Source organism: Clarias gariepinus, chromosome 8 (assembly GCF_024256425.1).
Source record: "Clarias gariepinus isolate MV-2021 ecotype Netherlands chromosome 8, CGAR_prim_01v2, whole genome shotgun sequence".
Classification (NCBI taxonomy): domain Eukaryota; kingdom Metazoa; phylum Chordata; class Actinopteri; order Siluriformes; family Clariidae; genus Clarias; species Clarias gariepinus.
The window spans coordinates 1,763,405-1,790,464 of NC_071107.1; the positions used below are offsets into that span (position 1 = coordinate 1,763,405).

At 38.2% G+C, this 27,060-nt stretch overlaps 1 protein-coding gene across 5 annotated transcripts in view; it reads right to left on the minus strand.

The window, feature by feature from the left end:
- inpp4b (inositol polyphosphate-4-phosphatase type II B) overlaps positions 1-27,060 on the minus strand; it is a 259,010-nt gene that overhangs the window by 202,862 nt on the left and 29,088 nt on the right. For 4 of the 5 annotated variants that reach the window (XR_008361055.1, XM_053502915.1, XM_053502917.1 and 1 more), the window contains exon 3: positions 9,271-9,389. Coding sequence is in view for 4 of the 5 variants with exons in the window: in XM_053502915.1 (XP_053358890.1) it covers positions 9,271-9,389 (119 nt within the window). In the remaining variant the exon portion in view is untranslated. Of the gene's footprint in view, positions 1-6,414; positions 6,580-9,270; positions 9,390-27,060 lie in introns of those variants that run through there. The other variant, XM_053502918.1, reaches the window with a different exon arrangement.

Below are 27,060 nucleotides of genomic sequence, written 5' to 3' on the forward strand. Positions count from 1 at the left end.
CTACTAGTCAGTAACCAAGTGAATCAGTATAAGGGTATATTTATCGATGGAGACCTTAAAGCACTTTTCTTGGTCGCGCTGGATATGAGTATCTGCCAAATGCCTTAATGTAAATGTACAGTCCTGACCTTGACCCAAGCCATTTCTACATATTTGAGCGATCAGAGGAGATCCCGGGAGGCCAGCGTTTCAGACGTCAAGCAGGCAGTCTGATCATGATCATGGCTTTGGTGTACCGAGGAAACGTCCAACCTTGATGGTGTCCAAGCATTAGTGAAACACTGGGATGAGTGCATTAGTGTATCTGGGGATTATATAGAGAAATAAAGGGAGTTCTTACTCTCAGAACTGTGTTCTGTTATTCTGCACAATCAAAAGTCGCAGTCCGACTTGAATGCCTTTGGTACATTTCATTTCTATCCATGGTTACTGCTCGATTCTTTCCGGACAAATAAAACCAAGGAGACAGCTACACAATACAACCACACTGAGAAAAAAATAATGAAGAAGGAGTAAATAGTGTAAGAGGAACGGATCACCTACACCACAACACTGGAACAAATGTGCAGGATTTGATCAGGACGGGTCCACTGTTGATTTCTCCTGACACATCATGTCTTTATGGTTAATCCTAACTTTTGTGTAAGGATTGCTGAGTATTCTCCTTTTTCCAGGTGTAATTTGCAAACTGAACATTTGCTCCTGAGTGGTATGCTTAGGCTTACATAATGCTTAAAGTTTAATATGCCAAGTTCAAATGTTCCCAAAGGTATTCATCAACATGACTGCAGTCCAAGAGAACACAACTGATTGGCTTGGATTCACTTTATACACAGTCGTGGGGGTCTGATAGGACGATGCTGTCCTTTGAATGTGTCCATATGTTCTGTTATATCTACTCTATGTGGTGTCATGTGTCTTAGAGAACTAGATTTTATGCAAAAATTGACTAAGTCAAAAGACCAAACTGGGTTAAACCAACATTTCATAGTCTTTTATGATTATACATAATTCAATATACAGTATAATAGATATACATTTTTTCAATGTATGCAATTTCTCGATTCTTCCCAAGCATTTTATCATTTCTCCAGGGTTTTACATTTCTTTCATCAGTCTGGTAGAACAGATGTGTGTGAAGTGTGCTGTCAAGTTTTTATGAGCCAAGCAGTCATGCAGCATTGACAAGAGTCTCAACACACTCAGCACTGAGCACTCAGTGTGTTCTGACTGCCTGAGCACACAGCTCAATTAGCACCGTCTGCCAGAAAAAAGTTTAGTGAGGACTATCTGCCAATTTGTTTTGCTCAATGACAATGTAAAACCCAGACTAGTGTGTGTGTGTGTAAAGGCTTAAGTCAGAAAAGATTGTATGTAGAGGCCTGAGGAATAAACTGTAGATCATATATCATCAGTTTTATTATTGACAGTGTTTTATTTATGTGGCCCCTGATCGTGTTTCTTTATTTCCTTTCTCTATCTTTCCCTCCTTTAAAATAATTACTTACTGTAGATACTTACTCCTTTTGAACCTTTTCCCTCTATTCATTCCTTCCTTCCTTTATTCATTCCTTCCTTCCTTTATTAATTCCTTCATTCATTCATTCCTTTATTCATTCATTCCTTCATTTATTCATTCCTTTTTTCCTTCCTTCCTTCCTTCATTCACTTCTTAATTTCTTTATTCCTTTAAGTCCTTAATTCATTTCTTTATTCCTTTATTCCTTCCTTCCTTCCTTCCTTCCTTCATTCATTCCTTCATTCCTTAATTAATTCCTTCATTCTTCCTTTATTCATTCCTTTATTTCTTCATTTATTCATTTATTTCTTCATTAATTCCTTCTTTTATTCCTTCCTTCCTTCATTCCTTCCTTCCTTCATTCATTCCTTTATTTATTCTTTCCTTCCTTCCTTCCTTCCCTCTTTCCTTCATTCCTTTATTACTTCCTTCCTTCCTTTCTTCCTTTCTTCATTCCTTCTGTCCTTAATTCATTCCTTCATGTATTCCTTCATTCCTTCCTTCCTTTATTCCTTCCTTCCTTCCTTCCTTCCCTCTTTCCTTCATTCATTCATTCCTTTATTACTTCCTTCCTTCCTTCCTTTCTTTCTTCATTCCTTCAGTCCTTAATTCATTCCTTCATTTATTCCTTCATTCCTTCCTTCCTTCATTTATTCCTTTATTCCTTCCTTCCTTCCTTCCTTCCTTCCTTCCTTCCCTCTTTCCTTCCTTCATTCCTTTATTCCTTCATTCATTCATTCCTTCATTCCTTTATTCCTTCATTCATTCCTTCATTTCTTTGTTCCTTCCTTCCTTCATGTCATGAGTTCCATCCTTCCTTAGATCGTGAGTTCCTTCCTGTGGGGTGTGGAGGAGGGGGAGCGGAGTGATAAGGCAGGTTGGAAAAATCCCTCTTTCCAGCACTAATGTACAAACAGATCACAAGCCAAAACTGCAACTGGTAAGGCGTTATTTATAGAACTGAGGGCACTGGGTCCTGAGAGGAACCTGAACCCTCCAGATGTTCAAATAAAAGCGTGTTTATCCATCAAGCTGGAGGTCTGAGAAGATGTTACCGGAGACACAATGTGTTGTTTGGTATCATAACAAGTGCTGCATGATATGAATTTATGATCCTTCCTGGCCTTTTTCCTTCTTTTATAAATTTCCTTCCTTCCTTCCTTCCTTCCTAATGTTTTTTCTTTCTTTTTTACTTTCATAATTTCTAGCTCCCTTTATAATTTCTTTTCTTCATTCCATATTTCTTCTTATTATTTCCTTCATTTAATCCTTATTTCCTTACCTTTACTGATCTGCTGTGTTTCTGGCTTCATCACTTAAAAAAAAAAAAAAATTTTCCTTCTTTTTTCCTCCTTTCCTTCATTCCTTCCTTCCTTCCTTCCTTCCTTCCTTCCTTCCTTCCTTATGTCATGAGTTCCTTCCTTCCATTACTTCATGAGTTCTAATGCACAATGTCAAAGCAAGACAGTAGAATCTAAAATACAAGCTGAGACACACCTTACAGTCCTTGTTTTACACGGTTAGGTGTATCTGGGCTGCACTTCACCGGTTACAACACCCACACACACACACACACACACACACACACACACACTGCCATGCATGCACACACGCATGATACCACAATGGAACTAAAGGAAGTTTTAATAAATGATATATCCATATTAATAAAACTATTGGCGCTCTTTAGATGAGACGAGGTACACAGAAACAGTAAGAAGCTAGCAGGAAGCAGAAGTTCCTATAGCACATTAACACATTTTATACATGAAACAGATATTCAAGGGAAAAAGTGTGACACTTGAGTGCCGGTGCTCCAGCAGAGCTTTATATCTAGCAATACCTCTGTTCATTCCTATCTTCCATCTGTCTTTTCATCTTGGCTTCCTTCTTTCATGCTTAGATGTTTCTTTCTGCATGATTTCCTATCTTCCTACCTTCCTTCTTTAATTTCCTTCTTTTACTTTCTATCTTCTGTTCTTCCCTTACAATTGAATTCCCTCCTTTCCTCTCCTCCTCCATGATTTTGCATGATTTCCATCTTTCCTTTCATCCCTCAAATTTCTTCCTTTCGTCTCTTTTCCTTCACTTCCATACTTTCTTTTAATCAAAAATGGTTACCTAATTATTTTTTTAGTTATTTTATTAAATATATAATAATTATAATAATTATATAATTATTAATATCCTTCATTCCTTTCTCCTTTATTCATCATGCTTTAATTTTTTAATTATTAAATAACCTAATTGCTTCCTCCCTTCCTTTCTTAATTGTTTCCTCCCTCTTTCTCCTATTTAATAACTTACGTATGTAATTAAAAATCTTTCCTACATTATTATTATTATTATTATTATTATTATTTGTTTTTTGTTTCCACCTCCTTTACTTTTCTCTCCTTTATCTAAGTATATTAGTTTTTTAAATAACTTTCCTCCCTACATGCTTACTTCTTGTCTTCTTTCTCAAATTTACTTACCATAGTAACTAATTCATGTCTTTATGAAGGTATTAATTGTTTCATGTGGTTATTAACTAATCCATCCATCCATTCAAACTATGAATGACTACTGAACTGGGTTTGTTGAAATGTATAAATGTCTGGCCACTCGTACCCCGTGTGTGAGGTGAGGAGGAAGGGGTGCGCAGTGATTAGACAGGTTGGAAAATCCCACTTCCAGAATGGCGACTGGTACGACGTTATTTATAGAACTGAGGGCACTGGGTCCTGAGAGGAACCTGAACCCTCCAGATGTTCAGATAAAAGCGTGTTTATCCATCAAGCTGGAGGTCTGAGAAAATATTACCCGAAACGCGGTGTGTTATATTGGTATCATGACAAGAGCTGCATGAGTCTATGGCTTCCTGGCCTTTTTTCCTTCCTTTCTTCCTTCCTAATGTTCCTTCTTTTTTCCTTAACTCCTAGCTTCCTTTATAATTTCCTTCCTACATTCCATATCTTTCTTCTTTCTTATTTCCTTCCTTTACTCTTTCATGATCTGCTTTGTTCCTGGCTTCATTCATTGCGTCATAATTTCCCTTCCTTCCATCATGTCTTCAGAATTTACATTCTTCTTCTTCCTTCCTTCCTTTTATTCTTCATTCATGCTTACTTTATAACTTGTTCCTTCATTCCATTCTTTCTTCTTTATAATTTCTTTCCTTATTTTTAATTGCCTCCTAATTTGCTTTCCTTTCATGGTCTGCTTCCTTCCTTCCTTCCTTCCTTCCTTTATAATTTCCCTTCCATCCTTTCTTCATAATTTACCTTATTCCTTTCTTCCTTCCTTAAGTTTACTTTATAATTTCCCCTTCATCCCCTTTGTTCTTCATAATTTTCTTACTTTCTTGATGTCTTTCTTTCTTATTCCATTTTCCTCTCATTAAATTTCATGATCTGCTTCGTTCATTCGTTCCTTCCTTCATAATTTTCCTTCCTTCCTCTTTTCTTCCATAATTCCTAGCTTCCTTTATAATTTCCTTTTTTTTATCCCATCCTTTCTTCTTCATGATTAAGTTTCTTCCTTCCACTTTCTTCTTCTTTCACAATCTTTATTTATTTATTTATTCTCTCCTTCATTCCTTCCTTCATAGACTTACATATTTTTTTCTTTCTTTCCTTCGTGCTTTCCTTCTTCCCTCCAGGGACAAACAGATTCATGATCAAGCTATAACAACTAAACACAAATTCTCCATCACCTCCATCACATTAGTTGACACGGAAACCTTTAACATCTTCGCCTCAGTTGACATTTCCCGAGACACCAGCAGTGAGTATTATCACCTATTATTGCTGCGTGCTAACCACTCCGCTCCATCAGGGAAACAGAAATGCCATAAATAGCTAAGAGCGTCTGACTGTACTGACGATCTCAAATGGTTCATGAAGGCTTTTAGAAATTCTACACCCTGGGTCATTGGTGGGACTTATGACGGAGCAGGAACGAAGCCTGCGAGCTGAAGAAAGTGTCATGAGGAACGTGAGGCTGTCATCATCCACTCAGGCTCAAAAACAAGACTCAGCTGCTGGTTTCCCCTAGTGGAAAACCCAACAAATGGCAATCTCTCTCTCTCTCTCTCTCTCTCTCTCTCTCACACACACACACACACACACACACACACACACACACCACACACAGACACTGCTTGCATGTGGTTTAAGCCTAGAAGTTAGACAGCAGCTGCAGCCACATTCCATACTGAACGATAACACAAGGGGAAGCTCGGCGTCTCCACTGACAGCCACCGGCCAATAGAGAAGAAAATTGCACATTACAAGCCTCATGTCTTTTTGAGCTGAACTAGAAAAAAAACAAAAAAAACAAGCAACCCACTCACCTCCACTGAATGGATTATAGCCCTATAAAGATCAAGCAGAGCAAAAATTATCGTCCGATACTCTCTGTTTCTCTTTATTCCAATACAGCTGTAATAATAATAATAATAATAATAATAATAATTTAAAAAAATGCTCTAAAGGATACTTGATTTGGTCTGTAATGAAAAAAGTTAAATAATGAAATATAATTTTATAATTGAGAGCACTGTTGAGCATTTGAAAGGATTTGAAATAACACGATGGTGCTCTTGTCTTAGTTATTGAGCTGTTGGAGTGATTCAGAGCCAAAACTTTTACATTTTTTTTTAGTCCAGCTCGTGAACCCCTGGTGGCCTTTTTGGACTTGAACAATAAGTTCAACAATAAATTATGAAGCGCAGGTCGTGACTTACTGTAGAAGCGTGATGGAGAATAGAAAGGTCATACTGTAGGAACAAGAAAGGCCATCACATGGCAAGTGACTGAATGGAAAAAGGGCTCATGTGTGAATAAAAGTGAAAGGTGAGAACAGTAGATCACAAGCAAAGAGATCACTTCAAGCATGTAAAGTTCACCTACCCTCCACTTAGGCCTTCCAAAACATAAGCCCATGTCCACTGGCTACTCAGTCCACAGTCAGTCCAGGCTGCCCTTAAAGTCTTTCCATATGATATGGTGTGCTGAAATGCTAACACTAAGCCAATCAGTGCTTTATAGCTGCTGTCTGATTAGTGGATGCCCAATTTAGCATTAACGTTTATCATGAGTTTCCAGTGCACGTACTCACACACACACAGCTTAGCTGGAGTTTGAGTAGACCTACGAGAAGCTCTCTTTCTCTCTCTCTCTCTCTCTCTTTCTCTTGCTTGCTCTTTCCTCTGGCAAATCTCATTTAGAGGGGAATAGAGTTTTCTTTGTGCACTCATGAGGGACAGACAGCCCATGTGGTGGAGGAAAAGGAGGGACGAAAGGAGGGAGGGAGAACATCAGAGTGAGGAGGGTTGGGGGTGTGGAATAACGTGTGTGTGTGTGTGTGTGTGAGAGAGAGAGAACCGGTGTTTCCTAACAGGGCAAAGGGCATGACCAGCTGTTGGGAAGAAATACGACTGAGACGAGAAAGTCCTCACTGCAGCTGAACGAGTGTGTTATGGTGCTATAGTAGTCTGTAAACCACAGTCCCATCGATTCTGACTCGTCGGGAGGCTCGGAGTCATTTTCTATAGCAGCAGCTCTGACGGCTGTACGGGATAATTCCCAGGTGTAGATCAATGCGACTCTTAGCATTTCTGGAGCAGCGGACTGAAGTCGCAGGGTTTTTGCTCCAAACCGCGTCACACATCACTTCACTGAGTCCTTTGCAAGAGTTCCCGAGTGTTTTATTCCTTACAGTATGTTGTACTGTAGATGCATAATGACTGTAGCCCATCTGTTGGAGCCCAAGACCTCCCCTAACTTTTTTTTTTTCCTTCTCAAGGTTCCTTCTTAGCACAGGACTCTTCTAGGCTTAGTGCTCTTCTGCAATATACATCACTAAGCTACCCGCGTAAATCTCGCATCTGGCAGCTTCAGGGTTCGCTCAGTTACTCTCACTATTACAGATTTTGCCTTTATGCAAAGACTTTCCATTGTCATTTTCATGCTGTTCTTTGCACAATCATTACCATTTGCACTGTTGTCACTTTGCCACACATATAATTGCACATCAAGGTTGCACTGCAATTAACTTAATTTTACTTATTAGTTAACTTTTTTTTTTACTTGTGGTTTATTTATAGGCTTCCTATATATATTTTTCTTTGTTCTTAGTATTGCATCCACAACTTGTCTTTGTGTTACTCTCTCTATTGCTTCTGTATATTTGAGAATTTACTTCGGGATCAATAAAGTGACGGCCAAAACATCGTATTGGTCCTAAAAAGTGTCTCGCCTACTGTAGGTGAAAAAAGTTTTTTTGAATTTTCAGATAGATTCATAAAACACTATTTTTTTTTATAATAGTTTATGTTTATTTATGTTAATATATTTATGTTGTAGTGTCTGTAACTTTTTTTTTTTATTCAAATCTTTCAATGATCTTAATTCTCATTCAGATGAAACTTGGCCAACCTGAAAAAATCAGGTATCATTCTAAAATTGAAATTTTTAAGATATTGTAACATAAATTTGAGATGGTTACGGACACTACAGATTTTTCGGGGGAAGAAAAATTCTTCATTTTGGTCATTTTATACTAAAAGCTTATTCCAAATTTTAGTATCCGAAAGAAATACGAATAATTTGCGTTTTAAATGATTATTGTTTGAAGTGAGACAGTATAACTATGAAAAATGACTATTTTTGGGGTTTACATAAAATCCTCTCTCCAAAACAGCTGAAGTTAGCAACTTGACATTTTTATGGAAGGAAGATCGGTCACTTCCATGTTGCATAAACTTCAGAGGTAGCTTCTTGGGTTCACACATTTTACGTATTATACATATAACAAAAAAAAAAAAAAAAAATCAGCACAAATACTGCTTTTTGGCCGAGTATTTATTTATCTATCTGTCTATCTATCTATAGTCGCAAAAAGTCAGGAAACATAAAAAAAAACACCTTTAAGCTGAAATGTTCTGTCCTTTTATCAGTGTGAATAATAATAATAATAATAATAATAATAATAATAATAAAAAATTTGAATTACTTAGGGCTTCTTTAACCTTGAAGTGACTGCTACTGGAAAAAAAAAACTGGTAAAAAAAACCAAACAAAAAAAAACATTACCAATATAACCACAGAGGTTTTGGTTTCCCCTTGTGCCACTGGAAGGCTCTGGCCACTCGGACCCCCTGTGACTCCAGAAGATCTCCGGGCATGTGCGTGCTTGGTGTCTGGCACCAAGTGCTGTGAGTTCTCTGGTTGGATCGGACTTGTTAGCGGAGTTAACTTGGAGACGGTGTAGGGAGCCTGGGTCTCTTTGCTTACTGAGACTAACTCCGTGTGTGCCGGGCTGTGTGCATGGTTGTGCCTTTGGTGCCCTTGATACTGTCACCAGTTCACTGGTATATAATTAATAATCGATGTTATGTGGTCTGGATGTGGGTGTCTGATGTGTGTAATGCAACAGGGGGTGTGATTTAGATGGAGGAGCTGCAGCACTGAGGCACGAAGTTAAAACCGAGCCTGCGTGTCAGTGAAAACCTAAGACAGCATGAGAAAATATACAGGGCCTAAAAAAAAAATCTTGGATTCTTTCTCATAACACTCACACACACACATACACACACATACATATATACAGACACATAAACAAAGTTAAATTTTAATCTGTGTTTTTTGAGCATCTGGCATGTACTCATAATCTCAAAGTCTTTTCAGGGTATGGTGTTAAAAACTCTAGTCGTTCAAAATGAGAGAAGTGTGTGTGTGTGTGTGTGTGTGTGTGTGTGGTCGTACCTCCACCACCTCGGTGCAGGCATAGGCGATGATTCCCTGCTCGTGAGCATCCAGCACGGCCACCTGCACCAGCGCATTGGGCTTCCTGTCCTTGAACTCTGCGAGCAGCTCTCTACATGCTGACAGACAGACAGGGAGAAAGCGAGAACAGGACAGAGCAAAGGTTGGTGAACAGAGTAATAGCTTTCTGAACACACAGGACACAGACAGGGAAAAAAAAAAGGCAGGAGGAGAGGGAACATAGGGACACGAGACAACGAGATGAGGTGAGAGAGTCTCGAAGCCAGCGTTCCACCATTATGGTTGAGGGCGTGGAATCACATACCCCACTTTTTCCCAGCGAAACAGGAAAGCACATGACTGAATCTCCTGAAACCTTCGGAGCGGTGCCTTCCCCTCTCTCTCTCTCTCTCTCTCTCTCTGTCTCCCTCAAAGCAACCCCTCCCCTCGTTTCCTACAGCAGGAAAGGCCAATCTCCCTGCAGTACACTCGAAGAGGGCACACAACGTCCCTCCCTCACTCTTTTTCTCCACTCTCACAGACTTTATGATTTATCACTCTTCAGTGAATGCCCACTCAAACAGTCTGTTGCCATAATATTAACAGGTCGTAATAAAATCACCAGCCAAATGACATAAAAGTTTGCTGAAATGACAGTATTTGTTAAACTGCAGTAATAAGCGACAAGTCACTTGTAGTTTGTAGTTTGTTAAAGCATAAGGAGAAGGATAAAATACATAGCACTATAAAAAGAAAACGTCTTTGGCAACGTATTGGTGCTGATTTTATTTATTTATTTATTTTTATGGTATACATATAATACAAAAAAAGTGTGAGCCAAAGAATCTACTTCTGAAGTGTATTGAACATTGGAAGTGACCGATCTGCTTCCCTAAAAATTGCTAACTTCTGCCGTTTTGCAGAGATGATTTTATATGTGTCGCAAAAATGGCCATTTTTCAGCGTCATACTGTTTAGCTTCAAACAATAATCATTTAAAATGCAATGAGTTTTGATACCAAAATTGGTTAAAGCTTTAAGAAGCATATGGCCTGTCAGCATTGTTTCTTAAATTGGATTTTGATAAAAAAAAAGGAAAGCAAAAAAAAATTGTAGTGTCCGTTACCAGGTCAAATACATGTTGCAATATCTTCACCATTTTGCATTTTAGATTAATACCCTTTTTCAGGTTTAGGTCTTTTCATGTGAAAAAAGTTCTTTATAGAGACATAAAAGCGCATAAAATTGTTTCTAGCAAATGTTTATTGTTATTATATTTTTTTTATCTAATAAAATTAAAAGTTTTATGCATATTTACAAAGTACGAAGCATGGGTCAGAAAATAAGAAGCATTAGGTATGATGTAAAATGGTGTTATATGATCCTATCTAAAAATTTACATTGAGACATTTTTTAGCACCGGCCCCATGTTTTGGCCGACTAGCTACTGTACATACACTTACTGGTAGAAACCAAAAATCTCTGCTACTTCCTTCCAGACTTTCATTTCATCTTCTCTATGCAGATTTAATTTTGACAGGATAAGATGTAAATATGGTTATGCTTTAAAAGTTTTCCAGATTATTATTTTTTTTTTTACTGTCAGACCACATATGCACATGGGTCAATCATTACAATTAAGCATGTTGCCGTGTCATAGCTTAATTACTTACAATCAATGAAGGCTGATGGAAAATTTTGTAGGTGGTGTAGTGCCACATAACTAGACTTAAAAAAAGTGAGATAAAATATTTAAAGCTTAAACAACTGCAGACAAAATCAGAAAAAAAAAAATTACTGTCAAAAATGTTTAATTCAGATTCGCTAAGTTCGCTAAGTCATAGCTGTTCTTTTCATGCAGTTAAACACAGCGTCCACAAGAGCATTTCATTTCTTTGTACACCCTTTCAGGAGCGATTTGGAAGTGATGAAAAAAGTGCAAGAATCTTTCCATCGTTCTAGTTAAAATACACGTATGCAGATTGTAACAAATTCAAACTTCCCAATTTTTGTGCTTCGCTAGCTAATGCATTTATTTTATGAAATATTTGTTAAAAATATTTTCACAATATTTAACACATTCTAATATTTTTAATGTAATGTGCCTGATTTTTATCAGCCTCATCATTGTGCTTTCTCGCTGCAATCGTCTGAGCATCATCCAGCACATGTGTAGCAATGTTCAATCTTTATTCGGCTAGCTTGGCAGTTTTCCATATCTGCCCTGGTGTTCTCTTGTTTCTTTCTTTTTTGTTTGACACACGTTTCATATTCCTCACTTCGGTAACTGTCTGTGCTTGTGCTCTCTCTTAAATACATGATCGATTTGCTCTAAGATGAGGTAACATTAGCCATGTTGATTGTGAGGCCAGCTAGCTTGCTGCTCTTGCGAATTGTAGCACACACATATAATGAAAGCATGCTAGTGCAAGTCCTTCTTGAGTGCCCTAGAGTGCTGAACGTTTAAAAAAAAATGCAGGCTGTAGTAACATTGACAGCTAATGTGATTAAACAAAAAACAAACCAAAAATATAGCTGCAAGCAACAATGAGCGGGCCCAAGCACCCCCGTCCAATGCCACGGGCACATGCATTTAAAGGGGACATACCAATACCATTAGGACATAATTTTAGAAAAGGGGGAATTTTATTTTTAAACCTTAAAAAAGCCCCAGATGCTGGAAGAAAGCATAACAATGTGATGTCACTGAATATGATTTACATTTACGGCAATTGGCAGACGCCCTTATCCAGGGCTTTTTTTTTTTTTTTCATTTCATTACACATTTGAGCAATTGAGGGTTAAGGGCCTTGCTCAAGGGCCCAACAAAGGTGCTGGGGACTGAACCTGGAATAGTCCAATCAGTAGTCCTACACCTTAACCACTGAGCTACCCCTGCCCTCATATGATGTCACTTAATGTGATGTTATTTTATATAATGTCACACAAACCACTATAACCACTTTAAGTTTAAGACATTGTCACAGCAGACCTGTCTGAGATATCAAAAATCCCTTCGCAATTCTTCATCCTCAATGTATTGAGATCACACAGGCCCAGTTTGTTGGTGATCATTTGAATACCCTAGGAGGAGTATATCAAAATCCATTGGGTGCATTTTGCAAACAATCCAAAACAACTGACGTCCTGTTGAGTAAAGCCCATGGCAATCTGTACCATGTTTTATGTTCATACGTGCAAGTATGTATGAGCTTTTGCATCCCATACACAAAATCTTATGTAAGGGCCTAGACTCTCAGGCATCCTGATCGTAGCAGATTCCACCTGCCTGCTAATTTTCATGAGTTTTTGAGCACGTTAAGACCCCCCAAAAGCCCCAAAAGTTGGGGAAAAATCCTTAAAAAAAACAATAGGGTCCTAATAATCCTCAGAAGAACAAGAGGGGCCCTTCACATATCACACACTATGATGTACTCTAATAGGGCTGATGTTATAGTACTTGGGCACTAATAAAATCCTTTCTTTAATCCTTTTGTGGTGCATCGCCAATCGCCCTAGGAAACCAGACAGCTATGCCTACAGTTGAAGAAAATGTATTTGTTGCGTCCTGTGCTGCTTCTCTGTGGCTTGTTGCTGTAATGTTGCACACATAGACAGAAAGTTAAATGGTCAACACTTGCTTCATCAATTACTGGTGTGATCATAAAGTTCCCATGCCAAGGTCAAATATATTAATGTTTTTTTTAAGAGATTAATTTAATTATTTTTACAGGCATGAATAAATAAGCTTAGCTGTTTTTTTATCTTACTATTTTTGCTTGTTTGTTTCTTTTCTCAGTTTTGCAGAAGTTGTCGGAGAAACCCACAGCAACATCCAGTACATAATCTTATCGGTAGTACACATATCAGAAATCTGAGCGAGGCTCAAAGCAGACTGCAAACTCTCCAACATTCATTACGGGTCCAAACGAAACATACGCGAGCAAGCTGTGGCCACACATCTGTTGCAGATGAACATCATCATTACAGTGCTTAAGTATTAAAAAGAAAGATAAGTGCAGTCTGTTGAAATGTGCATTTAACAAGATATAAGCTTGGAAAAATGCTTTGACATGCTGACCAAATTGAGATCAAAGTGCAATTTTTATCTGACAAGAATGAAAATATTTTAGTGATCGCACATTGACTGCTTAACTGGCTGACAGAGACAACGACACACTGCACATAGACTGAGGCTTCAAGCATCTCTGAACTTAGCATTTTACACGGGCCGTGCAAGTCAAACTGGGAATATTGATGAAAATTCTTGTAAATAAAGGCGTAAACCTGATCGATGTTTACAGACATCCTCAAATACAGTACAATGAGACTCTTGGTCTGAAAAACATTCAGCGAGTGGAATAGCTGACATAATTTGTCACCAGCTGGTAAAAGAGACGCATCTGCCTGTTTGAACTGTACATGCAATCATTCACCAACACCACTTGCACCTTACAGGAACTCGACTGGGAGTTATTTCCACATCCCTCGTACAGTCCTGACTTCACTCCAAGACATTTCTACATGTTTGGGCTATCAAAAGAGTTCCTGGGAGACTGGCGTTTCAGACGTGAAGTGAAGCAAGCAGTCCGATCATGGATCCGGCAGACTGAGAGAACTTTCTACCTTGATGGTGTCCAAGCACTAGTGAAACACTGGGATAAGTGCATTAGTGTAGCTGGGGATTATAAAGAAAAATAAAGGGAGTTTTCACTCCCAGAACCGTGTTCTGTTATTCAGCACAATCAACAGTACCGGTTTGACTTAAACATCCCTTACAGTTCAAATATCCTAGCTTTTAAATCTTTGACGATTTTAGATTTAATCTAATGAGGTATTTGATTCATACAGCATATTTACGTTTTACAGTAACTCTGTTTAGTGTGTGCTTGTGTGCCCAGTGATGGATTGGCACACCGTCCAGGGCGTATCCTGTCTCATGCCCCAAGTCCCCTGGGACAGGATCCAGGCTCCGTGCTACCCTGTACAGGATAAGCAGTATAAAAAATGAGAGAGAAAGAGAAAGAGAGAGAGTAGCTCTGTCCATCAGTCTTTTATCTACTGTACATACGTAAAGGCTTTGGCTTCCAACTGAGCATGCTTTTGATAAAGTATTCATTTAGAATTGCTTTAGAATCTGAGAGTAACCAAAACTTTTGACTGGCGGTTTATGTGTGTATGCGTAAGTCACAATAAGACACGAGAAGGAAAAAAAAAAAAACTTATTTAAAAAAAGAAAAAAAAAGAGATGATAAAACCTCAGAAATGTTCTAGAAGTTAGATAATAATGCACTGTTTAGAAAATTATGTTAAAAAATGCTTGTTCAAATGCAGCATTTATATTCTACATTTACTCACCAGGAGATGCTTTTATTCTGAGTGACTTACAATTGAGACCTGATTGTAGGAATCCACAGAGCCGCCATTAACACACTTTTGAAAAATGGAGCACATCATGCTTAGCCTGTCATCAGTGCCATTCTGTCCCGTTTCTCTAGGCGTTCTTTAAATCATAAGTCTTTTTATCTTTACAGGGTTTAGTAGCTTCATATATTTCATGCTTTAGGATCATTAAGTACCGGCTTCCTAACTGCCACTAAATGCAAAAAACAAAACAAAAAAAAAGTGCAAAAGTGGCCTTTACATTTTTTGTTCTGACAAAAAGAGTTCTATATATTTGTCACATTTGCTATTTTAAAAAAGAAAAACAAGACAACACACAGTATGCCTTGAGTCTTTAATGAGTGTTTGTTTAGATTCTAATCATTAAATCATATTATTTGATGCTTTTAACATCCGAATCACTTTTGCTAAATATTTATTTTGCCTTATCGTTTGCAGCGAAGTTCTTTGAAGTACACTTTTGTTAGAGATAACACCAAAGAACACCACAACACTAAGCAGAGTCATTTTCTGATATCAGAACACTTTGGCGAGCCTTATCTCATTTATACTGTAGCATGACATCTTTAAAGCGTTTCGTACATAAAGTTCAGATTTCTTTTGCTTCATCTCAGAGTGATCTTAATCGCTTGTTTGTGAGTTGTTTATTCTTGCTCTTACAGTGCTAACCTTTTAGTCCTGTCATTTTCTGTTGCAAGGAGAGACTAAACAGATACGAAATGAAATACTAAAATCAAAGGTGAATTTTGAGCAGAAAGTATTTTGCATGAGTTATTACCCCATGAAACTTCTCTTCATTTTGTGTTACAACCCAAAAATTAAAAAGACTTCATGAAGAATATGGAACCTGGGGTATAATTGCCCCCCTGTGTCAGATATCAAACCCAAAGCTATATGATTCTTGCATTGTAAGTACTGTTTTGTCCATTAACTGTCCAGGAAGAAAGACAAACAAGAAAAGCAGCCTCTGTGCAATTTTGATTGATTTATGTAAGAAACAGCATTTGATCTGAGATGGGTTTTCTTACAAAGCCCACATCATTACTGAAGTGTTAGAGAAGAAGTTCCACACACCATATAATCTATTACATCACTGAGTCCACTCCCATGTTAGGTGAAAGTGAAAGTGTCTGGATCAATACGTGCTTTGCACAGGTCTGTGAGGTGAATTTATACAACTGCGATGGGGGAAAATGACCCGGGTGTCTGGAGTTCTGTTAAATTACGGAATTTAAACTTTCAGAACTGTTACCTATTGTTTTACTACTGTATTGGTTTTGTCCAACAGGCAATCTCAAACCGCCTTCAAGCAAAACTCAGAGAAACCCCTGGCACTGGAGTTCCCAGAGCACAAATGATAAAGTGGAATTCCTAGCTCTCGGAATGTATTCTTTAAAATTAAGATGCAGTATTTGTATTAACCCCTATTGATAAGATTATTAATGTTTACTTTAGCCTCTATATAATTAGTTTGATTTTGGTTCTGGACAAAACATAACTCTGAGCTACATTAGCTAAACATGACAAATGCATAATCCTTCTCATCTCATATGTCATAACCAGGGCTGAACATGTAATACAGTGTAAACAGTGTTTACACATTACACATTCCTGAAATAGCATTTACTCACTTATGACTATCGCTTACCTCTGACTAGCATTTATTCACCTCTGACTAGCATTTACTCACCTCTGAAAAGCATTTACCCACTTCTGACTAGCCTTTACCCACTTCTGACTAGCCTTTACCCACTTCTGACTAGCCTTTACTCACTTCTGACTAGCATTTACCCACTTCTGACTAGCATTTACTAACTAGCGTTTACCCACTTCTGACTAGCGTTTACCCACTTCTGACTAGCATTTACTAACTAGCGTTTACCCAATTCTGACTAGCATTTACTAACTAGCGTTTACCCACTTCTGACTAGCGTTTACCCACTTCTGACTAGCATATACTAACTAGCGTTTACCCACTTCTGACTAGCCTTTACCCACTTCTGACTAGCCTTTACTCACTTCTGACTAGCATTTACCCACTTCTGACTAGCATTTACTAACTAGCGTTTACCCACTTCTGACTAGCATATACTAACTAGCGTTTACCCACTTCTGACTAGCCTTTACCCACTTCTGACTAGCCTTTACTCACTTCTGACTAGCATTTACCCACTTCTGACTAGCATTTACTAACTAGCGTTTACCCACTTCTGACTAGCGTTTACCCACTTCTGACTAGCATTTACTAACTAGCGTTTACCCAATTCTGACTAGCATTTACTAACTAGCGTTTACCCACTTCTGACTAGCGTTTACCCACTTCTGACTAGCATATACTAACTAGCGTTTACCCACTTCTGACTAGCCTTTACCCACTTCTGACTAGCCTTTACTCACTTCTGACTAGCATTTACCCACTTCTGACTAGCATTTACTAACTAGCGTTTACCCACTTCTGACTAGCATATACTAACTAGCGTTTACCCACTTCTGACTAGCCTTTACCCACTTCTGACTAGCCTTTACTCACTTCTGACTAGCATTTACCCACTTCTGACTAGCATTTACTAACTAGCGTTTACCCACTTCTGACTAGCGTTTACCCACTTCTGACTAGCATTTACTAACTAGCGTTTACCCAATTCTGACTAGCATTTACTAACTAGCGTTTACCCACTTCTGACTAGCGTTTACCCACTTCTGACTAGCATATACTAACTAGCGTTTACCCACTTCTGACTAGCACTTACTAACTAAAAAGTGCTAGTCAGATGTGGGTAAATGCCCACATCTGACTAGCATATGATATATATATATATATATATATATATATATATATATATATATATATATATACTAGAAGAATACCCATATATATTATTTATATATTATACTAGAAGAATACCCACTTCTGACTAGCGTTTACCCACCTCTGAAAAGCATTTAGCCTCTTCTGACTAGCGTTTACCCACTTCTGACTAGCCTTTACCCACTTCTGACTAGCATTTACTAACTAGCACTTACCCACTTCTGACTAGCATTTACTAACTAGCATTTACCCACTTCTAACTAGGGTTTACCCACCTCTAAAAAGCATTTAGCCTCTTCTGACTAGCGTTTACCCACTTCTGACTAGCATTTCTAGCATTTACTAACTAGCATTTACCTACTTCTGACTAGCATTTACTAACTAGCATTTACTAACTAGCACCCACTTCTTACTAACATTTACTAACTAGCATTTACCCACTTCTGACTAGCGTTTACCCACTTCTGACTAGCATCCACTAACTAGCATTTACCCACTTCTGACTAGGGTTTACCCACCTCTAAAAAGCATTTAGCCTCTTCTGACTAGCGTTTACCCACTTATGACTAGCATTTCTAGCATTTACTAACTAGCATTTACCTACTTCTGACTAGCATTTACTAACTAGCATTTACTAACTAGCACCCACTTCTGACTAACATTTACTAACTAGCATTTACCCACTTCTGACTAGCGTTTACCCACTTCTGACTAGCATTGACTAACTAGCGTTTACCTACTTCTGACTAGCGTTTACCCACTTCTGACTAGCATTTACTAACTAGCGTTTACCTACTTCTGACTAGCATTTACTTACCTTTGATTAGTATACTGTATAACTACCTCTGACTAACATTTACTCAGGTCTGACTAGAATCAGAATTCTAGCAATTCTCCTAGAATGGCTTTTCAACAACTCATACTTCATATTTCTTTCCCAGATCAAACCATAGTGTTTTCTATATTGTGCTGCTTATTCAGCATTTTCTGCACCTCGAACGTCTACTGTGACCAATCTCTTGTGTCAGGCAGCTGAGCAGTTAAAGTTTGACAACATGGATATACGATGATTTATGAAGCGTGGAAACGGCATCCTCTTGCCTGTACCGAAAAAATACCTCTAACACAAACTGAGAAAAAAAATCACAACAAAATAAAACTGTCCTCTTAATATTCTTTTATATACAGTATATATTATAGGACTAGAAATGTTGTAATGTGATTTTTAGTTTTTATGTGATTAACTTTTTTGCAAACATGAAAAGTTATTTTTTTTACTTTATTAAAATGCAATGGTGGATTGTTCAGCTATTTTAATGTTGGCTGATGTTATTCCTTATTATTTCTTATAGTGTTACACCTCTCTGTTAACTCGGATTAGGGATTGCAGTGGATTAGAACGGCCATCACGTCAATATCAAGACTTTAATGTTCAGCATGTGCAACAGTCAAAAAGGCTGCCATAAACAAGTTGGCGAGTAACATTATGCTTAAAAAACGATTACTTAGGTGAAGAACATATTTGCAATTTTGCAAAAAAAAAAAAGACTTCATTTTATTGCTTCATAACGTTACTGAGTCTCGACCTGAGTAACGGATCAACCCCAGATCATAACACTGTTTCCAGAGGCTTGTATAGTCGACACTATGCATGATGGGAGCATCGCTTCATGTCCTTCCCTTCTCACTCTGACACGCCCATCACTCTGGAATCAGCTTAATCTGGTCTCATCAGGTCACATGATATTTTTCCATCATTTTCCATGTTTCTTATGGCCATACAGCTGTTTAACATGAATCATTTGAGTTCTCATCACATTGTTCATGTGGAGGTGCTCTTACTGTACTTTCGCTATTAAATATAGCTGTAATTTCTACTGTCAGATTTTTTTACTAAGCATTTAAATGATCACTATTCATTATGTGTTTTTTTTCTGACCACTTCCACAGTTGAAGGTTTAGCACAGTCATTACAGGCTTTAATAATGTGTTAGGCAGCTCTTAATTCCAGTAATTTCAAATCTCCTTAATTATTTTCGGTACTTGATGCAGACTAATAATACGACCCTTTTGAAGTAGGAACCTTTTTTTTTTTTTTTGTCCAGGCAGTGTATTTTTCTTTTAGAAGCTTTCAATAATCAATATCACTGTTCTTTTTTTTTTCTGTTGCAGATTTTGGGAGCCAGTATTTACAAATGAAAATGAAGCATAGAGATACAGTAACATGGAAACACTTTCTGTGGTTTCTGTATAAGAGACATCTGTACAGTACATCTGGTTCCATATGCTTTCACTCATTCTTTAATCAGGATTTTTAAACTCTTATTATAATCTTAAGGGACCACAAATGTATACGCTTATGGACGGATACATGGGCAAACCTCAACTCTTGAATTGTGTTGTGTTGTTTTTCAGTCTTTGCGGTTAAAAAAGTCGTGTTATAGGTGGAGCATTTTGCAAAATCCTACAAAATCCACATTCTTATAAGCAAAGCAATTTTGACATAATTGCACCTATCGATTTTTTAAACAATTAATTTTTTTCCTCAAAACCACCAAAACTGAGATCTCTCATTAACTGTTCGATTGTTTAATCTGCATTGATTCCTCAGCTCGCCAAACTTAAACAAAGAACGAACCAAATGCTGCTCTCCATGGGGAATGATTAGTGTAACAGAAATGTGTAAAAGTTGTTAATTTGCTATTTTATCAATTTAACCAGGGCCAGATTTTTTTATAGGCATTGTTTTTGTTTTTTTATTTAGTATGATTCTGTTCGACAATTACTTGATTAAAACTGCGAGGCTCGGCCTGAGATGTGATGCGTGAAGTAGAACACGACGAGTCATTGCTCGATCATATACACTTTATGATGAGACTTACAGTATCTCACATCACTTCATCTTTCTTGATGTGCTCTCTGAAGCAGCGCATCCATCACACACACACACACACACACACACACACATACAGTACATATACACACCCATGCACAGTGCCTCCTGAGTAAGGCCCTGCGTTCTTTAAATCTAATCCGTTATTAGGATAACTGCACTCAACTCGAGCTGAGAATTCCGTCATCTCGTTCTCTTATGTACACACACACACACACACACACACACACACACACAGACAAACACACCAAACTGTCTGAGACGCTGTCATCTGTGACTGGAGTTTTCTTTTTTTCTTTTTCCTGTAGGCAGAGCTGAAGAAACACATTTATTCCTTAATGGTTCTCACTCCGAGTTAGAATACAGCATCAGGTCAGGGATGTGAAAAGAAAGGTCCGCCAAGGTGAGCAGGATACGCCTTTCAGAGCAGGCTAATTTCCGACTCTGTGCTAAGAGAGCGAGCGTTCATGGCCCCGTGGCAGTCAGAAGCACAATACCCAAGAACCATTTTCCACGAAGTTAACAAAGCTGAGTATTTAGGCAGTACTACTTTCTCTTTGCACTTACTCTAACCTCTCAGAAGACAGGAGCAGACTGTATCTTCTAGGCAATGAACACATGCCACAGGGGTGAAGGATTTTCTAAAGGCATCATGTTTTGTACCTTTTATTATGCACACAGGAAGACATTAAATAGTGCCTTTAATGTCAAGTCCAACACTTATAATTAATTCTAATCATATTTATGATTTTACACGATTAAAAACAGTTATAAATATTACGATGCAGTTATCTGTAAATAACAGGCAATAATGGGATAATGTGGTTCGATTTTCATTTCATTTCATTTCATTTCGAAATCATTTAAAATATGACCCCCAAGGCCTTCTCATAAAAAATCGACAAACTTGAGTAGTTTTTAGTTTTAATAAAAATGACTTTAAATGTGCATGAGTAATAAATTTATTGTAATAAAACTTTTGATATGTGTGCAGATAAGGGCCTTGCTCAAGGGCCCAACAGTGGTAACCTGGTGGAGTTGGGGATCAAACCGCCGATCTTTCGATCTGTAACTCAGTGCCTTAGCCCTCTGAGCCACCACTGCTCTTAAAATCAAAAGATTAAAAGATTAGCCTGATCTGCATGTTTTTGGACTGTGGAAGTAAACCAGAGTAGGTGGAAGAAAGCCACCAAACATGGAAGACACAGTATCACAATCCTGTACTGTACATGAGTTAACGTAGAGAATACCTACATAAAAGTCAAACTTGATTATAAAATACAAGTGTACTCGCCTTCAAGTGTACTTAAGCATTAAAACTTTTGGTCTTGTAAAAAATGGCAAACTCAAAAAGTGAACATGGAACATTAGTTTTCATTACTTAAATTAAATTCACAACATTTCATTTCATTTAATATGAAGGAATTAAGGGTACAGTAGTTTAGGACTATGTACTGCATATTCAACTTTTGTAGTCCCCCAACACACACACACCTATATTAATGTTTAATTTTTAACATCTTTTTTTAAAACACATTATCAAAACAAATTTACTATACGTGGAAAAAAAATAAAAATCTTGTGCAATGAACCTGGTTCTGATATTTACATCATGTGCTTCGGGAAACAAGAAATTATCTCTTTTTATTCCAATTTTTTAGAGTCGCCTGCATGTCGTGGTGATAACGCAAAGAAAAAAAAAAAGAACGTCTGATCCCAGTAGAAGAGGTGATAAGCTTTAAGAACAGAATTATCCATCAAGTATGTCACACCATTGTTAACCTCGAGCATTGAACCTTTTTAATATTAGGATAAATGTATGCAGTAATCTATTCACCTCATTTTTTTTTTCATTTTTTTTTTTTTTTACAATTACTCATCTAAAATTCAAGAGAACACAAGGTTACAAACTGAGTACCTAGTAGAAATTAATTAACATGCATGCTATCCAGCTGTACTGTGGGTGGGTGTGTGTGTTGGGACGGGGGGGCTGGGGGGTGCGTGGTGGGGAGGGGGGGGGGTTGATTTGCCAAATGAAATGGCTCTCTCTTTAAAGTTTAAAGTTTTCCATAATAGTTAAAGTATTTAATATAATATAATATTTATAAAGTGTTTTGCAGAAGAAGAACGCCATTTAGCTGAAAAGACGCCCAGGCTTCAGTGAGCACTTTAGGCCAGTATGTTGCAGTAAACGCCTTCAAGGCTGACCAGGATTTGCAATCAGAAAGTGAGTTTGATTCTTACCAACTCCGGAAATTCATGATCGAGAACCGAGTCGCATTATACATCATGTCCAACTTTCAGGGTGGGTGCTGAGCCCGCTATTTTTTTAACAGCTACAAGCGTTTCAGCTCTTGATTGCGCTTCAAAGAATTAAATCACAACGCAAATTGTAACCTCGACGCCTGCCATAGAAGAACTCCGAATCCCATTTTACAAAATCTAATTTAGGGTTGCCTGTAAGGTGTCAGCTGAACAGTGTGCCGAAAGCAATGAGTCCTAACTGCCTGCCTTCTGTTTATAATGAAACAAAGCATTGATTAATGTAGAGCATTTTAACACACATCACTGTCATGCTGCTGAGAAATATGCTGCACTGTATAGCAAATCTAATTTTCTATCTGCCACATCTGTCTACAAACAAACAAAAGCTCATCTCCTGAGCATGTAAACAAACTGAGCGAGCGTGATATTTACTCCATATGCGTCTGATGAAGTAGTAGTCCAAGCGATACTCGACTGAACAAGTGCGACATTTCCTTTCATCAACTCAAAAAGCTGCGTAATGAAAAGAGGGATTGCGTCTGGGTGAATAAAAACTTTTTGTGTGTGTGTGTGTGTGTGTGTGTGTGTGTGTGATGGGGGGGGGGCACACCTGAATAGACTGTAACCTACTCTCATGAGTGGAAAGAGCATCATGACGTAATTGAGGCTCGTAATCAAAGCAGGAGCAGCCAGAAGTCTGCGAAGTGTCTCTGCTAAACCAGCATGGGGAGGATTAATCCAGATTTACTGCTACTGAGCATTAGGGCTAAATGAACCTTTTTGCTAGTTTGAGATATGCTGCCATTATCCACAATTCATTACCTTCAAATTGCACAATGTTTATGGCACATTTGCCAATTTCTAAATGAAAAAAAAAAAAAAGCTGCACCGCAGCCTGGGATTGTAGAGAGAGAAAGAAATCTTTGTTGTAGCAAAGAGCTTTCTCCAAATGTAAGCTAGAATAGGTAGTTATTCACGAGTGTGACAGGCTTTTCTTATGTCACGTCATGCGGCGGTGTTATAAAGTCAAATTTTCGGAAGCATTTACACAGAAATAAAGCTTTTAGAGCACAAGTTCAAAGCTGTCAGAACCAGAAACGGAGCAAGGTAGGCCTGAAAAATGTACACAGCATCGCGGGGAAATAAATCGCACAAAGGATAAGCCGGGCTAGGAAGTGGAAGCTGTGCGTTTTCAAACGAAAGGAGCACAATGTCTACGAGTGATGGAGGCGTCTTTTCAATTCGGAGTTTAAAGAACTGAGCTCTGGAGACGAACACCGCCTACAATGCTAATGCGACCTGCATCCGGGCTTGCATCGTATCGCTGGCTGCCAGTCCGAAGAAACACAAAAAGCCCTCATGTTTAGGGTTAAGTAACGGATTTTGAAGCATCCTGGCCAGAGATCCGCATCCCGGAGCCCCGCGTTCTCAGCACATGAAGGCTTTTGTTAGGACTACATTACTGGATCAGTGAGTGGAAGAAGCATGTTAGTCTTTATCCTGGCACTTTGGCTGTACAGACAAACATGTTCAAAGGTTCAAGTCTGAAGATAAGTGAGGAAATGAACCATGTCCTGTAAACAAATAACATGGGATGAATCAGAATAACAGAAAAGTGCTCCAGTAGTGCTGACTGTACTTGCTAAACCTGTGACAGATCTGGAGTAAGGAGAATAAGGATGTATAAAGGTCCTGGAGGGTTTTAAACAGAGCATGAATTACTAAACTGTTCAGGTGAAGCACACTTGAAAGGGTTCTACTTTGAAACATCACAAGAGGAAAACTCTTTGATGAGGAAAAACGGAAAAGAAAGTTTCTTAAATGTGAAAAAAATAATATATATATAGTAATACCAGTGTATCTGTATGGGAATGATGAAATGTTCAGCAAATTATTTTATCAAATCTGTTTCAGTCCTGAGCTGGGTCAAGTTTTTCAGTGTTTTTCAATTCAATTTCATCTCCCAAAACGTTCTTAATAGATGGATTCCAGGGTTAATCGATTCCAGGGTGTCCTCGCGCCCTCGGAATAAAGCCAAGTCCTGAACACTTCTGAAACTGATGAAAGTAAATGAACAATTTCTTTCAAAAACAAAATCATCTTACAGTTTTTTTGGCTATCTGTAAACGTTTTATAAACGCCCTGCAAGGCTTATTTTGCGATTTTTCCACCTGTACGGACAAATGCATCCCTTGCTCTACCTTGGAGACTGAAATGGTGATGAGTTTGACTGAGGTCACATTTATGTGCTGGGCGTCTGGTCAATGAGAGACATCATGTCCGACATGATAAATGTCTCCTACAGTCACATGGGGACAGGCACTCTTTTAGTAACGTGATGCGATGGGAAATATCAGGAAGTCAAAGAGAAGAAAAACCTGCACGGTGACCTCACAGACTACAGATTATGCTTTACTTTCATTACCGCCGTCCCTGGTGACGGGAAAAATAGTGTGTTGACGATTACAACAACAAAAAAGGAAAGATTTTTATTTGCAAACTTAAGATATTACAGCGGTCAACTGGAATGGTCAAAAAAAGAAAGAGAGAGAGAAACAAGCAACACTTTTATCTGTGCCACCAATGCCCATCTAATCAACCCTGGTCCTGTCTGAATCCTAATAGAAAATCTGAGTGGAGGAATATGAAAAGAGCTCAGAGGACTGACGGCTAAATGAGGGATTCCACAGAGCAGGCCTGAGGAGATCTGGTATTTTCGTATCATTACAGTCAGTTTCATCAGATAGTGCCAGCGCAAATCTGCCGCGTGAGTGACGGGATCTCCCACACGCGCGCGCACGCACGCCCGCAACGTGAAGCCATCATATCAAACTCTAATGGCAGACCTTCAAGCGCTCAGACTCCAAGTATGAGATGTAGCCTTTGATGTGAACTAGCCGATATGAAAAGCGAGCCAGTGTGGTTTATAACTACAGACAAAAGACTAACATACAGCGGCACTGAGCTGTAAGAGAGCGACTGCGAATCAATCAAATGTATAAGGGCTTCAGTACCGCAAGACCACATTTTGATCACATGCTGTTATTTATAAGATACGCAATAAGTCGACCCAGGAGATGAATTTGATTTGAATTCATGAATACCACGAGTTGCCGTTTCACCACCTGCGAAACTGCTGTGCCAATACAATTAAACACAATTACGCTGAACGTGATTCACAATTACCATAACAATCTCCCACGTGGAACAATAACGTCTGCCGATCCACGGGGCCGCAATTACACTTCACTGTTTATTTTTTACGACTGGAATATAAAGCGCAGTTCAGCTAAGACATGAATTCTGTTCTAATACGATGAAGCTCAATGGCCTCAAAATGCATTTAAATCCCATTAAAGAAAAGATAAGAAGCCACGAGGTTGCTACGGGAGACAAATAATGCTCCTTGGCTGATGGTTATTCATTGCAATAATTATATTAGCACTTCAATTCATTTGACAACACTATTTGCATGCATTCTCACAACACCTGCGTCTCTGCCATGTTTTATGAATAAAAAAATAATTTAAAAAATCGGAGCCTCGCACCTTATTTTTGGCGCTCTTCTAAAACATTTGTGACACCCTTCCTGTCTCAGGCGACGTCCAGGTTGCATCCGAGTTAGTGAAGCAGATGGTGTTTTGCATTAGCATTGCTCTTAATGATGAGTTTAATATGCCTCCATTTATAGGTAGCAAACAAAATAGAAGAAAGTTCAGCCGTTACTAAACAGGCTAACTGTTGTTCAGTATGGTGTGTAACTATGTAAGTCCACTTAAGTATACATTTATTATATACATTTATCATATACTTTCATCACATAATATCAGTGGCTTTACATTTCTTGCAGAACTCACATGCATAGCTTTTGAAACTTTGATGAAGTATTAGAGATGCAAACCCCACGCTTTAAAGGGTCCATATTGTAGTCCATAGTCTTTTTTTATTATAATTTTTTTAGGTCTCAGGACTTTCCTTAAGTGTGTCTGTTATTGCTGTATCTGAAAATGATGCATTTTTCAAACCTCAAATTTACTCTTACTTTTTTTTTCACTTTTCTTTCAAATGCACCATTTCAGTGTTGATGTAAATGGGATGATGCTGCGCCACGCCCCACCCCCAGCTTGGAGCATCATGCGAAGTTAGGAGCTTCTTTTTTATATGATGTCACATTAGGGAGAAAATATAATTGGCTTGTTTAAGCGCAAGACAATAAAAGAATAAAAAAACAAGAAAGAAATGCTTTTTTTCCCTTATATCTTTTCTTTGTACAGTACATTCCCACTAGAGACCTGTCTGATTGTCTAAAAATTTCCTAAAAGAAATGTGTTACACCTATAATAAACGGGTGTGAACATTGCAGCACTTGATCTTAGAAAGTATAAAGTAATATTTCCTATTGTTTTTAAAAAGTATCTCA